General features: G+C 36.8%; 1 protein-coding gene across 4 annotated transcripts in view; it reads right to left on the bottom strand.

The window, feature by feature from the left end:
* Positions 1-17,910, bottom strand: part of STRN3 (striatin 3) — a 98,242-nt gene that overhangs the window by 53,416 nt on the left and 26,916 nt on the right. For all 4 annotated transcript variants that reach the window (XM_020876796.2, XM_070478055.1, XM_070478054.1 and 1 more), the window contains exons 2-3: positions 3,180-3,283; positions 2,623-2,696 (exon numbers count right to left, since the gene is read on the bottom strand). In XM_020876796.2, coding sequence (XP_020732455.1) covers positions 2,623-2,696; positions 3,180-3,283 — 178 coding nt within the window. The remainder of the gene's footprint in view (positions 1-2,622; positions 2,697-3,179; positions 3,284-17,910) is intronic.

The raw sequence follows: 17,910 nt of genomic DNA, 5'->3' as shown, positions 1-17,910 counted from the left end.
CATTCCTTTGTCTGTTTTCCACTAAACATCCTGAGTAGCTTTTCTACATTAGTAAAAATAATTTATTTTGTTATCATTGTGGCTCCTATAAATAAAATACTTGGATGTTATTTTACTCTTCAATTTAAGGAAGTTTTAATATTTAAGTTTACATTGGGAAGGTCCCCTGCAGAAGGGAAAGGCTACCCACTCTAGTATTCTGGCCTGGAGAATTCTATGGACTATATAGTCCATGGGGTTGCACGACTGAGCCCCTTTCACTTTATACAGATAAAAACAGATGTGTCTTTATCCTATTTCTGCTGTGGGCAGGAGAGATTATCTGCTAATGACTTGACTTTATACAAACTTGCACCAAAACCAGTTAGCCAACTGTGACTCTAGCTTTAGGAACAATGGGGCTGCAACTAGCCTCTTCACATTTACACAGACCAAGTAAGGAGAACATTCCTCAAGTTACAGAAAGCAGGGGATTTCCTGGCAGTCCAGGGAATTGGCCAGGACTCAGTGCTTCCAATGCCAGGGCCCAGGATCAACACCTGGTTAGGGAACTAATCCTGCAAGCCACACAACACAGCACAGGCAAAACTAAAAAAGTGACTGCTTATTTTCTGAATACTCTAGCCATATTAGAAAGAAAATGAGTTAAAGGAAAGCTATGAAGGCATCAGGTTTCCTCTGGTGAACCACTGTACTCCCTCAAACTATGGTAGGACTGCTATAGTAAAGAAAGTATTACTGAAAATATACAGGTTTCACATCTTATATCACTTACTGTTGCTTTTCCAAGGAAGACGTAATCTTGTCCCTGACTCAGCAGAGTGAGTCCTCATAACCACTTACAAGCTAGATCAAAGGAAACCCATGCCACTACTACCTTGCTCTCTTAATTTTATATATGACAACTAGGAAAATAAGTGTGTGTGTCTGTTAGTCACTCAGTTATGTCTGACTCTGTGACCCCATGAACTATATAGCCCACCAGGCTCCTCTGTCCGTGGAATTCTCCAACAATACTGGACCAGGTTGCCATTCCCTTCTCCAGGGGATCTTCCCAACCCAGGGAACCTGCACTCTAGGCAAGTTCTTTACTATCTGACCCATCAGGGAAGACAGGAAGGTACGGTGTGGTGCTAAAACTGGCAAGTGGAGAAGACCTAAAAATAAACCAACTGAAGACTGTACATATAGGGTGTTTCTGCCAAGTTTAAGTACTTAATATTAAAGTAAAAGCCAATTAGCTAAATTTTTACAAATCTATTATAACATTTAACTGTAAAAATAAAAATTCATACTTTTCTCATTTTCCCTATTAAATATGCTTTAACTTTATTATGTATGAAGGCAACTATCACTTTCCTGGTGGCTCAGTGGTAAAGAACCCACCTACAATGCAGGGGACTTGCAGAATATGCAGGTCTGACCTCTGGGCTGGGAAGGCCCTCTGGAGTAGGAAATGGTAACCCTGGGAAACCCCATGGGCAGAGGAGCCTGGCTCCATCCACGGGGTCACAAAAGACGTGGCTATGACTGAGTGACTGAACAACAAGAAAGCAACTACAGAAAAGAAAATCTGTATATTCAAATGAAGACATAGTTTTTCCTTATCTTAGTAACTAGCAGTCAAGAACAGTATAGAATTCAGTTTGCTTGCACTAGCAAAATGCATATATAAATGGGCTGTCTCTCTATATATATATCAGATAAAGAAAATTATAGTAATATACCCAAATATTATATAAATCAAAAAACTCGTTCCTTATTAAACTTTTAGTCTACTCAAATTGCAATCATATGAAACCCTAAAATTAACAGTGAACTGTTAGCCTTTTCTTATATCCAGCTTTTCTCTTCCCTGCATAATTGTTCATCACATTCTACTCTTACACTCACTATTTTAGTAAAGAGCAAGGCTAACTGGAGAAAACGTTTTCCTCCCTGTATCTTTATCTGGCTGCCTCCATAGTCCCCAAATTCAAATTTCTAATTTCTTTAGGACTAGACTGAGTTAATCACAGCTTCTCTAGGAAAAAATAGTTAACTTTTTAATAATACAAAATTAAGTTTATGTAGGGGTTTCCTAGTGGCTCAGACAGTAAAGAATCTGCCTGCAATGCAGGAGATGAGAGTTCGACTCCTGGGCTGGGACAATCCCCTGGAGAAGAGACTGGCAATCCACTCCAGTATTCTTGCCTGGAAAATTCTATGACAGAGGAATGTGGTGGGCCACAGTCCATGGGGTCTCAGAGAGTCAGACACAACTGAGCAACTAACACACACAAGCTTAAGTAGAATCAAATAAAAACTGCCTATAGGTGGTACAGAGAGTTACTCATTCCCTTTCACTTCTAATTGTGACCAAATATACACCCAGTTTTACACAGGTTTCAAAACAAGAAAAATAAGACAAATAACTTCAGGACTGATGAGGAGGTAGATGAAACTAACTTTTATTCATTTATTATTTTCCCTCAAATTCTAGAAAGCATTATAATAGTTATTTAAGTAACCAATGCTATCAAAGCAAAATGGAGGTAAAGAGAACATGTCTGTTACCAAAAGTGAGCTTAAACCAGTTTTTCTAGAACGGAGGGCAGAGATTAACAGAAGAATCAAGTTTACCTGATTCAAAGGTTGGCATTTTCAAGTCACCTTGGTTCAGTTCTGTGCCATATTTTAATTTGTGATATTTTGCCCTGAAAATTTAATAATAAATTGTTGAAAGAAAAAAAAGTTTTATTTTCCTTTCTATACAGTTTAATAACTACTGGTATATATTTCTTCAATGACAAATTAAAAAAATCATATGAATGTCAGTTTCTTTAAACTTTAGTTGCAAACAAGTTATAGGAAAAAAATACACTGCATGTACAAGGAAAAATAAAAAGATAAATTATCCAAATAAGATATATACCCAAGATAAATTTTTCCTAATTTGTTTAAAAAAAAGGGGGGGGGGTGAAAAAAGCCCGAAACTTAAGACTCTACAATAAAAAATATTACTTCAATTTAAAGATTTTAATCTTTTTTCTTTTGCCATATAACAATCGAATCAAAATATCATCCTTTATTTTGGGCAAATCTTTGTATCTCTCAGAGTTTTCAAATACGCTGTACAATAACATGTGAGAATAATATTGTTCTACTTTTATTTATGCAAGAAAATAAGGGACACCTACCTTTCTTGTTTTAATGCATACTCTAACATCTTTATTCTTCTTACTAAATCCTTCTTCAAGTTTTCTTGACCTTTTCTTTCTCCTTGCAAAAATGCTATCCGAGCCTAAAAATATAAAAAGTTCATTTATTTTTACTTTTTAACTACACACAGGAAATTGAAAAAAAGAAAACAATAAACATACAATTCTGCACTTTTATTCATGATAGCAAGATTTAAAATTCATAGAAGTAGTTGATAAAACTTTGTTAGAAAATACTCACTTTAAAATAAAGATAACTATAAATTAGCTATTTACCTATAACCCTTATGGTCTCTCTACTAACAATTTTCACATAATTTTAAAGGAAATTTTATATGCAAAAATTACACTTAATTCCTAACAAACAAGTTACAAAGAACAGAAAGTTATCATATTCATGCTTTTCCTCAAATTATATATTAGTTGTTTTAAAAAGTCATATTACCGCAAAAGCATTTCCTTCATGAAACATTTAAAAATTGATAATCTTCCCCTTTCTGACCACCACACTTCAAAATGTTTCAACTCTTGAAACAATTATCCAAAGTATCACAAGTATTAGGTTGGTGAAAAAGTAATTGCGGCATTGGACCCAGAATTTAAAATCATTATAACTATCAAACACATCTTCATTAACCAAAATAGGAACCATTACAATCAACACATTTTTGCAAATGATAGATATGTTTGTTTATTCCTGTACCATAAAACCTGAGCTCAAGATTCAACAAACTCTTGGAAAGCATTTTTGCATCCAGCTGGTTGTAGAAGCATTTTTGCTGCAAAAAGTTGTCAAGATGCTTTAAGAAGTGGTAGTTGGTTGGCAAGATATCAGCTGAATGAGCCAAAACTTCACAGCCCAGTACATTCAACTTTTGAATCGTGGGTTGTGTGACATGTGGTCAGGCATTGTTGTGGAGAAGAACTGAGTCCTTTCTGTTGACCAATGCTGGCTGTAGGTGATGCAGATTTGCAGGTATCTCATCAATTTGCTGAGCATATTTCTCCAATGTAATGGTTTCACTGGGATTCAGAAAGCTGTTGTGGACCAGACGGTCAGCAGACCACCAAACAGTGACATGATCCTTTTTTGGTGCAAGTTTGGCTTTGGGAAGTGCTTTGGAGGTTCTTCTTGATGCAACCACTGAGCTGATGTCGGCAGCTGTCGTACAAAATCACTTTTCATCACACGTCATAATCCGATTAAGAAATTGTTTGTTGTTGTTGAATGGAATAAGAGAAGATGACACTTCAAAAGGACAATTTTTAAAATTTCTGGTTAACTAATGAGGCACTCATTTATCAAGGTTTTTCACTTTTCCAATTCGCTTCAAATTTTGAATGACTGTAGAATGGCTGACACTGAGTTCTTCAGCAACAACTCGTGTAGTTGTAAGAGGATCAGCTTTGATGATCTTCTCAGTTGGTCTTGTCAGCTTTCAATGGCCAGCCATGGCACTCCTTATCTTCACGGCTCTAGTTTCCTTTGCAAAGCTTCTTGTACCACCACTACACTGTACCTTCATTAGCAGTTCCTGGGCCAAATGCATTGATGATGTTGTGAGCTGTCTCCACTGCTTTACAACTCGTTGTGAACTTGAGTAAGAAAATCAGTCAAATTTGCTTTTTGTCTAACACCAATTCCCTAGTCTAAAATACATATAAAATAAACAGCAAGTAATGAATCATTAAAAAGGAAAAACTGTGCATTAAAATGATGTATAATATAATCACATTTAAGAATGTATTCCAATATCAACGGTAAAGTTCAAGAATGCACAACAGCAATTATTTTCTGCAATTACTTCTCCCACCAATCTAACAACTGAAGTTATATGTTCAACAACACTGTTACTTTCTACTGTTATTTTTCTACAGTTAATTTTTTTTTCCTTTTAATTGCCTTATTTCCTTAGAGAGACAAGTCTCCATCTTTTTCTGGCCCTTCCCAAAATGTCAGCCTCCTTTATTTACCCACATGAAAGAGTGATACGTTTAAGAAGACTGGCATCTGTATGAGGTATTTCCTGTTATAAACATGTGTGCAATAAAATTAACTTTCATCGTTTTGCTGAGATGACCAATAGATGTATTTCTTCATTAAGAGAAAGTAAGCTACTCAATAACTTAAATTATGGTTAATTTAAAAAGTTTTTTTTTTAATTTCAGTGAACATGGAATCAGAACAAATGAATTCATCTGGATGATTTAACACATTTAAGTTTGGGAAAATTAAGTAAAATCACCCACAACTCCAGAAGACCTGGAAATGATACACAGCTGTATAACATATAACTAAATGTAAGTTTCAAAACAAAAATAAAGATCTAGGAGCAAGGATAAGATTCAAAACCTAATAATACTCTAAGATCCATCAGAGAAAAGAAGCACTTCTGACTCTCTTAAGCTATGAAGCAAAGGTAAAATATGTCAATTTCATTATACAGAATCAAGAATTTCTGATGGAGGGTTTTCTTCTGGATTGGCTTAAAAAAAAAACAAACAAAAGAATCACATACTATACGTGACTCCAAATTCCAGGTCTCAAAAGTATTTTACAATTAGCACCAGAAGATGATGAAAGAAGTTCATTTTATTCTGCTTCTTAATAAGTATTAACTAGAGATTTTAGGTTGAAAAAGGCACTAAAAACTTTAAAAAACCTTTTTTGGAATTTTGGTATTAAAAAATCATCCATACCTAGAGAATCCAATAAATGAAACAAAGAAGCCAAATTATGTAAAATAACAGGAACATGGAAGCATTTTCTGAACAGAAGCCGAAAGGGGATAATTTACAAAGATACAAGACAACAAAATGGTAAGAATGCATTAAAATGAAACCTTAAAAGGACATAGTCTAACTCAAAATACCTGAAGAGGGGGGTAAAAAAACAGATTAATGATGGAAAAGACATAACTATTGGAAATGACCTTACAATTCGTACAGACTAAAAAGGTAAAGATTATGTCTTATAGTGATAATAAGGACCAATTAAATAACAGATGTGGCATTTAGTAAAGGATCATGGAAAGATATGACAGTGTGTTAAACATACAAGTGTGACAAACTGTGTTAGACAGTGTGTTAAAAAGTATAGACATCACTTTGCCAACAAAGGTCTGTATAGTCAGTGCTATGGTCTTTCCAGTGGTCATGTATGGATGTGAGAGCTAGACAATAAAGAAGGCAGAATGCCAAACAATTAATGCTTTCGAACTGTGGTGCTAGAGAATTCTCTTGACAGTCCTTCAAAAAGCAAGGATATCAAACCAGTAAATCCTAAAGGAAATCAACCCCAAATATTCACTGGAAGGACTGATGCTGAAGCTGAAGCTCCGAAACTTTGGCCACCTGATACGAATAGTTAGCTGACTCACTGGAAAAAATCCTGATGCTGGAAAGACTGAAGGCAGAAGGAGAAGAGGGCAACAGAGGATAAGATGGTTGGATTGGCATCACTGATTCAATGGACATGAACTCGGACAAACCCCGGGAGATTATGAGGGACAGGGAAGCCTGGTGTGCTGCAGTCCATGGGGTTGGGTTGTGAAGAGTCGGACATGACTTGGCAACTGAACAACAACAGCAATAAAGGATCGAGAACAAGAGATTGTTCAATTGTTTTTACAGGTCATGATGCACCATTAATAGAATCATCTTTGCAAAGTAACTGCAAAAACCATCTTTACAATGGCATCAAAAACCAAAAGTACCTAGTAATAAACCAAAGATACACAAAATCTCTGCACAAAAAGTTTAAAACTTTAATGGAGACATAAAAGATAAGTGGACTAGCAAACTCACTACTGGAAAATATCAACATTCACACACACACATTAACCAAAACAATTAACGTAATTCAAAACAATTAATGTAATTCCAATATACTCCCAAAGTGTGTGTGCAGAACTAGAAAAGCTGATAGCAAAGTCTTTGAAAGGTTGCGAGAATTACCAAAATGTCATATTCAGAAATATAAAAGAAGCGATGCTGTTGGGAAAATGGTATCAACAGACTTGCTTGATGGAAGGGTAGCCATAAATCTTCAGTATGTAAAAAATGCAGTAACTGCAAAGTGCAATAAAATGAGGTGTGCCAGCAAATGTTTTTATGATATATCTCTTCATAATCTCAGATTAAGGAAAGATTTCTTGAATAAGATAAAGACACTAGGGCCTTCTCGGGTGGTCCAGTGGCGAAGGCTCTATGCTCCTAATGCAGAGGGCCTGGGTTCAACATCTGGTCAGAGAACTAGATCCTGCCTGTCACAACTAAAAAATCCCACATGCCTCAGTGAAGACCCTGTCTGCCACAATAAAGACCACTACAATTAAAGACCTTCTGTTCAAGATAAAGCAGGGACTGGCAGGCAACCTTTTTGACAATCCCAAGTGAAAAATGGTTTAAAAAAAAAAATTATTAGAGGCAACACAGACCCAGTGTGACTTGCAAAGCCTACTGTACTTACTATTAAGGTTTGCAAACCTTCCGATATTAGACAAAACAGACCTTAAATGATAAAAGGCTGCAAAAGACAAAGAACACTGTATACTAATAAGAGGTTCAATACAACAAGAAAACTAAGATCATGGCATCCAGTCCCATCACTTCATGGCAAATACATGGGGAAACAATGGAAACAGAGACAGACTTTATTTTCTTGGGCTCCAAAAATCACTGCATATGGTGACTGCAGCCATGAAATTAAAAGACATTTGCTCCTTGGAAGAAAAGCTATGACCAATCTAGACAACATATTAAAAAGCAGAGAAATTACTTTGCCAACAAAGGTCCATCTAGTCAAAGCTATGGTTTTTCCAGTAGTCATGTATGGATGAGAGTTGGACTATAAAGAAGGCTGAGCGCCGAAGAATTGATGCTTTTAAACTGTGGTGTTGGAGAAGACTCTTGAGAGTTCCTTGGACTGCAAGAAGATCCAACCAGTCCATCCTAAAGGTGATCAGTCCTGGGTGTTCATTGGAAGGACTGATGCTGAAACTCCAATACTCTGGCCACCTGATGCAAAGAACTGACTCCCTGGAAAAGACCGTGATGCTGGAAAAAACTGAAGGTGGGAGGAGAAGGGGATGACAGAGGATGAAATGGTTGGATGACATCATCGACACAAAGGATGTGAGTTTGAGGAAGCTTCAGGAGTTGATGATGGACAGGGAAGCCTGGCGTGCTGCAGTCCATGGGGTTGCAAGGAGTCGGACATGACTGAGCCACTGAACTGACAATAAGAAAATACAACAATTGTATTTACGCACCCAATGATATCACCAAAATATATAATGCAAAAACTGACAGAATTAAAGGGAGAAAAAGTTCGATGATAATAGCTGGAGTCTTCAATATTCCACCTCAGTAACGTGCAGAAGTACAAGACCAAAAATAAGGAAATAGAGGATCTGAACAACTCAATAAACCAACTAGATCTAACAGATATAACAGGAAACACTCTATCCAACAGCAGAATACATTCTCCTCAAATATACATGGGATATTCTCAAAGACAGACCACACGTCAGAATACCAAATCAAGCCTAATCAACTTTAAAACACAAATAACATTAAAAATACTTCCTGTGGGACTTCCTCGGTGGTCCAGTGGTTAAGAATCCACCTGTCATTGCAAGGGACACAGTTTCAATACCTGGTTCAGGATGATTCCACATGTCACACAGCAACTAAAGCCCATGTGCCACAACTACTGAAGCTCACATGCCCTAGAGCCGGTTCTCTGCAATGAGAAGCCAGTATACCACAACTAGAAAGGAGCCCCCACTCGCCATAACTAAAGTTCATGCACCAACAAAGACCTGGCAGAGCCAAATAAATAAATATATTTTTTAAAATTCTTATGGTCACAGCAGATGAAGCTAGCAATCAATAACAGAAAAAGAAACTTGGAAAACCCACAAACCCTTGGAAATTAAGCAACACACTCTTCAATAACTAATAAAACAAAGAAATCATCAGGAAAATTAAAAAATACTTAGGAAAGAAAATAAAACACACAAAACTTACGAGACACAGCAAAAGCAGTGCTAAATGAAAAACTTACAGCTATACACACCCACCTTAAGAAGCAAGAAAGAACTCAAATCAACAACCTAACTTTAAAACTTAAGAAATTTCAAAAAATGAACTAAACCCAAAGCTAGAAGGAAAGAGATAATAAAGATTAAAGCAGAGAAATAAAATGGAGAAAAGAAAAATAGAAAAAAGTCAACAAAATAAAAAGTTCGTTCTTCAAAAAGATCAACAAAATCCACAAACCGTTACCTGGCTTGACTAAGGAAAAACACACACACCCACACAACCCAGAAACGAAAGGCGGGGGGGACATTACAACCAAGTCTACAGAAAGAAAAAGGATTATACAAGTACCACAAACAACTGTACACCAACCAACAAACTGGATAATCTAGAAACACAGAATTCACCAAGAATGAATAATGAAAAAAAGAGAAAAACTGAAAAGGCCTATAATAAAAAGGTTAAATTTATATTAAAAATTTCCCTACAAAGAAAATCTCTGGACTGATTGCTTTACTAGTGAATTCTACCAAACATTTAAAAATTTAACACAAATCTTTAAAACATCTCCAAAAATTTTAAAGGGACATTCCTTAGTTCAATGAGGCCAGTATTGCCCCAAAAGGCAAAGTTAATAAACACTGCAAGAAAACCACAGATACTGATCAGTATAAATACTGATGCAAAAATTCTCAAGAAAATACCAGTGTATCAAATTCAGCAGCATGTTACAAAGATTACAAATCATGACCAAGAGAGATTTATCCCTGGAACGCATGGATGGTTCAACATAAGGAAACCAATGAATATAAAATACTACACGAAAAGAATAAAGGAGGAAAAAAAATTGACCATTTCAACTGATGCAGAAAAAGAATTTGATGCAACTGAACATCTTTTTCTTAAGAAAAAAAAAAACTGTCAATAAACTAGGAACAAAAAGGAAACTCTCACAACGTAATAAAAGCCATTTATGAAGAACTACAATGAACATGATACCAAGACTGAAAGCCTCTACTCAAAAATCAGAAAAAGAATGCCTGCTTATAACACTCTTGTTCAACTTAGTACTAGAAATCATACACAGAACAATGAAGCAAGGAAAATGAAAGGAACCTAAGTTAAAAAGGAAGAAGAAAAATTATCTCTGTACAGATGATGTTATATGTAAAACAAATCCAAAAGATTCCACAAGTCTGTTACTACAAATTAAGCAAAATACCAGGTCACAGTCAACACACAAAAATTAACAGCATTCCCATACTGAACCATGAAAGAAAATTATGAAAACAATTCCATTTACAAAAGCACCAAAAAGAACAAAATACTTAATGTAACACTTATAAAAGGTGAAAGACTGCTAAAATAAAAACTAAAAGTATCGCTGAATGAAATTAAAGACAGAAATAAGTGTAAACACATTCCACATTTGAGAGTTAGAAGACTATTACTAAAATGTCAATACTACCCAACTAATCTACAGGTTCAGTGAAATTTCTATCAAAATCCCAAGGTACTCACTGGGTCTATGTATTATCATCTGAGCTATCCAACAATCAGTATATACTGATTATCATATATCAATCTAAAAAAATTTTTTGACACTTGACAGCACAGCAATTTTTAAATTGCAAGACCACTAGAGGTCACTAGTGCAAAACATCCAGCACTGACTCAGCTAAAATACTATCAACCTTCAGTATTTCTGTTAGTGTAGTTTCCAACATTTCTAAAATAAGAGTATTTTACTTAAAATAAAAATTTAACAAAATGTTTTACTGTAAGATTTTTCTTTCTTTAAGCGACATTTAAACTGAATGCAAACACTAGATATAGGTGATTTTATCTAATGATTTTAAAACATTCTTTAGAATTCATTAAAAAACAGAAATATTTAGAAACTACAACATCTTAAGCTCAAATTAACAGATAAGGAACTGAAAAGTGTTAAATACTTTAGGTATGGAAGAAAACTGAACATAAAGTCAGGTTATAGCAACTAATAAATTCATAATATTAATATTTAAAATAGTATGCTCTCAACAAACGTTAGTACCTTCTTCCCTTAAGGGGCAACTCAAATTATCCAGGTGATTTTGTTCTAAGCACTTAAATATTTGGGGTTAAGCCGTGTTCAGCTGTAAATAATTCAAGGTACAAGTATAGAGTCAGGTGACCCATGGAATTTTATATGAATGCAAAATACATAAAAGTAATTTATAGAAGTTTCAAAAAAAACAGCTAATTAGAAATATCAAGGAGGCTAGATTTTACACACACAAACACACTTAGATTCATGTTTCAGTGTGATGAACTGGAACTTCACAGAAATTTTTGTATAACCATCCTGAAATTCAAGTACTCAGTCCCACTTAACAAGGTACAGTACACTCAAAAAGTATACTGTACAGGATACTAAAAAAGTATACTACCTTTTTAAGAAGAATGAACCAAAAAAGCGTGCCTGCGATAGCCTGTAAGATTTTTCATAAAAATAACCTTTCAATTTTATATATAGCTAACAATTAAGACTGTGTGGATCACAATAAACTGTGAAAAATTCTGAAACAGATGGGAATACCAGACCACCTGACCTGCCTCTTGAGAAACCTGTATGCAGGCCAGGAAGCAACAGTTGGAACTGGACATGGAACAACAGACTGGTTCCAAACAGGAAAAGGAGTTATGTCAAGGCTGTATATTGTCACCCTGCTTATTTAACTTATATGCAGAGTACATCATGAGAAACGCCGGGCTGGAAGAAGCAACAAGCTGGAATCAAGATTGCCAGGAGAAATATTAATAACCTCAGATATGCAGATGATATCACCCTTATGGCAGAAAGTAAAGAGGAACTAGAAAGCCTCTTGATGAAAGTGAAAGAGGAGAGTGAAAAAGTTGGCTTAAAGCTTAACATTCAGAAAACTAAGATCATGGTATCTGGTCCCATCACCTCATGGGAAATAGATGGGGAGACAGTGGAAACAGTGTCAGACTTTATTTTTTGGGCTCCAAAATCACTGCAGATGAGTGATTGCAGCCATGAAATTAAAAGACGCTTACTCCTTGGAAGGAAAGTTATGACCAACCTAGATAGCATATTAAAAACCAGAGACATTACTTTGCCAACAAAGGTCCATCTGGTCAAGGCTATGGTTTTTCCAGTGGTCATGTATGGATGTGAGAGTTGGACTGTGAAGAAAGCTGAGTGCCAAAAAATTGATGCTTTTGAAGTGTGGTGTTGAAGAAGACTTTTGAGAGTCCCTTGGACTGCAAGGAGATCCAGCCAGTCCATCCTAAAGGAGATCAGTCCTGGGTGTTCACTGGAAGGACTGATGCTGAAGCTGAAACTCCAGTGCTTTGGCCACCTCATGCAAAGAGTTGACTCACTGGAAAAGACCCTGATGCTGGGAGGGATTGGGGGCAGGAGAAAGGGACGACAGAGGATGTCATGGCTGGATAGCGTCACCGACTCGATGGGCATGAGTTTGCGTAAACTCCGGGAGTTGGTGATGGTCAGCGAGGCCTGGCGTGCTGCAATTCATGGGGTCGCAAAGAGTCGAACACGACTGAGCCACTGAACTGAACTGAAGAATTAGAAGGAAATGAGAAACAGAAAATACTAAGATTTCCAGAGACAAATAAAACTTGTACTTTTTAAATCTCTATTTATAAATAAGTCTAATACAAAATTTAACAGAAATACTACAACCATCTTCTAAAATTCCAACGTAATTTTACATGGTAAGAGTTGGTTTAAAGCATAAGAGGCTTTCAATTTTAAATAATCAAATCTGTATTTCATTAAGTTCTCATTTATCTGACATTTGAAAGCATAAATCTCCAGGTATAAGCCCATGTTCTATAAGCAGAAGAATTTACCCTTCAAGGTGTAAAACCATAAACCATTTTAATGGACTTTTAAAAAACACCTGTTTAGGGAACTCCGTGGGCTTCCCTGGTGGCTCAGTCAGTCAGTAAAGAATCTGCTCGCAGCGCAGGAGACCCGGGTTCGATCCCTGGGTCGGGAAGATCCTCTGGAGTAGGAAATAGCAACCCACTCCAGTATTCTTGCCTGGAAAATCCCATGGACAGAAAAGCCTGGCAGGCTAGAGCCCATGGGGTCGCAAGAGTCGGATATGATTTAGCCACTACACCACCACCATACTGGCAGTCCAATGGTTAAGACTATGCATTTTCACTGTCATTGCCCAGGTTCAACACCTAGCCTGGGAACTAAGATCCTGCAAGCTGTGCAGCATGGACAGATAAATAAATTCATAAATAAATAAAGTTAAAAAAATTTTTTTTAAATAGAAAAAAATAAAAGCACATGTTTAGTGACATCTTGACCAACTTAAAAACCCTTTATAAATGGGATCTACTTAAACTCAAAAGCTTTTGACAGCAAAGGAAATGATAATCCAAAGAACCACAGACTGGGAGAAAATATTTGCAAATGATGTGACCGACAAGGGATAAATCTCCCAAATCTACAAATAGCTCATGAAGCTTAATATGATCAAAACTAACAACTCAATCAAAAAATGGGTAAAAGACCTAAATAGACATTTCTCCCAGGATAGCCAAGATGCACATGAAAAGATATTCAACATCTCTATTAGAGAAAAGAAAATCAAAACTACAATGAGGTATCACCTCACACCAGTCGAAAAATCCACAAACAATAAATGCTAGAGGGTGTGGAGAGAAGGGAACCCTCCTAAACTGTTAGTGGAAATATAAATTGGTACAACAATTATGGAGAACAGTATGGAGGTTCCTTAAAAAACTAGAAATAGAGCTGCTACCAAATGAGCCTGCAAGCCCACTTCTGGGCATATATCCAAGGAAAAGACGATGTGAAAGGATACATGTGCTCCACTGTCTATTACAGCACTATTTACAATAGCCAAGACATGGAAGCAGCCTAAATGTCCACTGACAGGATAGATAAAGATGTGGTACATATGTACAATGAAGCATTTCTCAGACTTTAAAAAGAATGAAATAATGCCATTTGCAGCAACAATGGATGGACCAAGAGTGTCACACTGAGTGAAGTCAGTCAGACAGAGAAGCAGAAACATCGTATGACATCCCTTAAATGCAGAATCTACAAAGAGACTATACAAATGTACTTAATAACAAAACAGAAGCAGAGCTCGGACTTCTCTGGTGGTCCAGAGGTTAAGAATCCACCTGCCAACGCAGGGGACGTGGGTTCAGACCGTGGTCCAGGAGGATGCCACATGCCACGGGCAACTAAGCCCACGCATCACAAGCACTGAACCCCGTGTGCTCTAGAGCCCATGCTCCACAACAAGAGTCCCAGCACAGACAAAAACAAAGCCAATTAAAAAAAAAGAACTTCACAGAAACATCAAAAAAATATAAACAAAACCCAGAAACAGACTCACAGACTTAAGAGAATGAACTTAACAGCTGCTGGGGGCTGGAGGGGTGGGTTGAGGAATGGCAGGGGAAAGGAATAGTTAGGGAATTTAGGATGGGCAGGTACACAATGCTATATTCAAAATGGATAACCAAGTTGTGAGACATCAATGAAGGCAAGCACCTTCACACACTAGATGGTGGTGACATGATCAATGAATGCCCTGTGCTTCAGTCCCAACTGCTACTGGCCCTAGCATCAAGAAGTGGGACTTGGAGGGCAAAATCATTTTCGATGAACTGAAGCAAGAAGTTACCAATACCAGTAGCAAGGCAGAGCCTCCCCATGTACCTCTGGCCTGGTATGCTGATGGCCAGATTCTATTTGCTGGCTACATGTAAAACCTGTTGCGAGTTTGGCAGGTGACCACTAGTACCCACTAGAAACAAACATGGCGGAGCTTTAAAAATTTAAAAGAATGGATACATGTACACGTATGGCTGAGTTCCTTTGCTGTCCACCTGAAACTGTCACAACACTGTTAAATGGCTATACTCCAATACAAAATAAAAAGTTTAATTTGAAAAAAAAAAAAGTAAAATTAGTATCACCTTTCCAAAAAAAAGATATGTTACAAATAATATCAATACAAATTCATAGAGACTAAAATACTGCAAAAGCCAGTAACATTAATGGCAGTGATTTAGAATCTGCAGAATAACAATATATTGACACATCCCCTTAGCTGCACAGAACCATTCCTTATTAGCTTATAACCGTATCAGCTTATCCTATTTTGTACCAGGCTAGGAAGCGATAAGAATAAATGTACACTACTTGTTTAACATACTTTATTGCTACTTATGTATCTTTGAAAAGAGAATGAAATTCTTTTAAGAATACGGCTCAGTATAAATTTTTTAAAAACTCAATGGGAAAAGCTTCTATATAAGCCACTATCAGATTTTATTATTTGCTTCATATCTGTGCTGACAAGACTGATTCTTTGGGGAAACCAGTAACAAAAGAAGGTTGACTTAAAAGGAAGATTACTGTACTACTTTATTATAAAAGAGCAAAATGGCTTTTACATGACTACAATTAGGAAGGGAACATTTTTCTTGTTACTACTGGAGGGCAAACTTTTGTTCTCAAGACTGTTATGTTTCTTGAAATTTTTTTTAACCCCCTAAGAGATATATCTAACTTTTTAATGAAAATAATTACAAATAATAATTTTATAAGTGAGTTTTCAAGAATAGCTTAATTTATTATCATTCCTCTTAAGGTACTTCTAATAATCAATTATGGTTATACTAATCAGGAATGCAAATCAATAACCAGTCAGAATGGCCATGAAAAAGTCTACAAATAATAAATGCTGGAGAGGGTGTGAAGAAAAGGGAACTCTCCTACACTGCTGGTAGGAATATAAATTGGTACACAGCCACCATGGAGAACAGTATGGCGGTCCCTTAAAAAACTCAAAACAGAGGCTTCCCTGATGAAGTGGTAAAGAATCCACCAGCCAATGCAGGAGACACGGGTTTATCCCTGAACTGGGAAGATCCCACATGCCATGGAGCAACTAAGCCCATGTGCCGCAACTATTAGAGCCTGCATTCTAGAGCCCTGCGATCCGCAACTACTGAGCCCGCGTCCCTGGTTCGATTCCTGGGTCGGGAAGATCTGCTGGAGAAGGGACAGGTGCCCACTCCAGTATTCTCAGGCTTCCCCTGTGGCTCAGCTGGTAAAGCAGCCACCTGCAATGTATGTGGGAGACCTGGCTTTGATCCCTGGGTTGGGAAGATCCCCTGGAGAAGGGGAAGGCTACCCACTCCAGTATTCTGGCCTAGAGAATTTCAGGGGGTTGCAAAGAATCAGACATAACTGAGAGACTTTCACTTGCTTAAAAGGTACATCGTTGAGGATGGAAGGTAGACCCATATTGGTGTTTCTGTCACAGCTGATTATGACATGAACCGGACTGTTTACTGGGCAGTGGGTAACTTTAAAGAACAGAATTTCCAAAATAAAAACAAAAATTTCTGTATATGTATTCTTTTCGGTAAGGAGCTTGTGTCAGGGGTAGTAACAAAGACTGAAGAACCCTGTAATGAACTGAGCTTATTAAAAGACCCTGCAACTACTGAAGTCTGTGCACAGAGCCCATGCCCTACAACAAAAGAAGTAAAGGCAATGAGAAGCCCAACACAGTAACTAGAGATTATCTCCTGCTCACCAGGACTAGCAAAAAGCCCACAAAGCAACAAAGACCCAGCACAGCCAAAAATTAATTAAATTTAAATTATATTTTTAAAAAGTCTAAAAACAGAGTTACCGTATGATCCAGCAATCCCACTCCTGGTAATGTATCTGGAAAAGATGAAAACTCTTAACCTGAAAACATACGTGCATCCCGATGTTCACAGCAATACTATTAAGAGTAATTAAGTGCCCATCACCAGACTGGAGTATTTTCCTAAATGAATGTTATTTATACTTCAATTTACAAGTTCAGGCAGAAATACATTAAAAATATCACTCAACACATACCTCAATGCCAAAATATTATCTCTGGGTGCCTGGATAAGCAATTTTTGTTCTCTTTTCTAGACTTTTCTACAGTCAGTTCTCCACAATTAAAAGAAAAATATATTAAAAATCAAGAATGCCACTAGGACTTTCCTGGTGGCACAGTGAATAAGAATATGCCTGGCTGTGCAGGGGACACGGGTTTGATCCCTGGCCGGGGAAGATTCCATATGCCACAGAGCAACTAAGCATGTGCACTGCAACTACCCAGCCTGAGTGCTGCAACTAATGAAGCCGGCACGCTCTAAGGCTTACAAAATAAATATTACTTGAAAAATTACTTGAAAAAGTAATATTTCACACACACACACAGAATGTTGCTATTGGGAACTTCCAATAGTGGTTAGGACTTGGGGCTTTCACTGAGGTGGCCCAGGGTTCAATCCCTTTCCAGGAACTAAGATCATGTATGTCTCAGCACAAAAAAAAAAAAAAAAATTGCTATCAATTTTAACATTCTCTCTAAACATTCATTTATCTTCTCTCTGCTCACACTGATAAAAATATAATTTTTTTCTCCCACACAATTTGTCCTCCTGCTGAATTTCAGGTTTTGAACAGCTCTGTTACTAGTTAAAACAAATGAATATTAAAATCCAACTTTTGTTCCCTAGCTAAATAGAGTTTGTATGTGCATTTTCCATAATATGTAGTGGTCTATATGCAATATACTGG

The sequence above is a fragment of the Odocoileus virginianus genome, chromosome 16 (genome assembly GCF_023699985.2).
Source record: "Odocoileus virginianus isolate 20LAN1187 ecotype Illinois chromosome 16, Ovbor_1.2, whole genome shotgun sequence".
Classification (NCBI taxonomy): domain Eukaryota; kingdom Metazoa; phylum Chordata; class Mammalia; order Artiodactyla; family Cervidae; genus Odocoileus; species Odocoileus virginianus.
The sequence above is the reverse complement of the archived record's forward strand: the minus strand, read 5'-3'. Positions and strand labels throughout refer to the sequence as shown.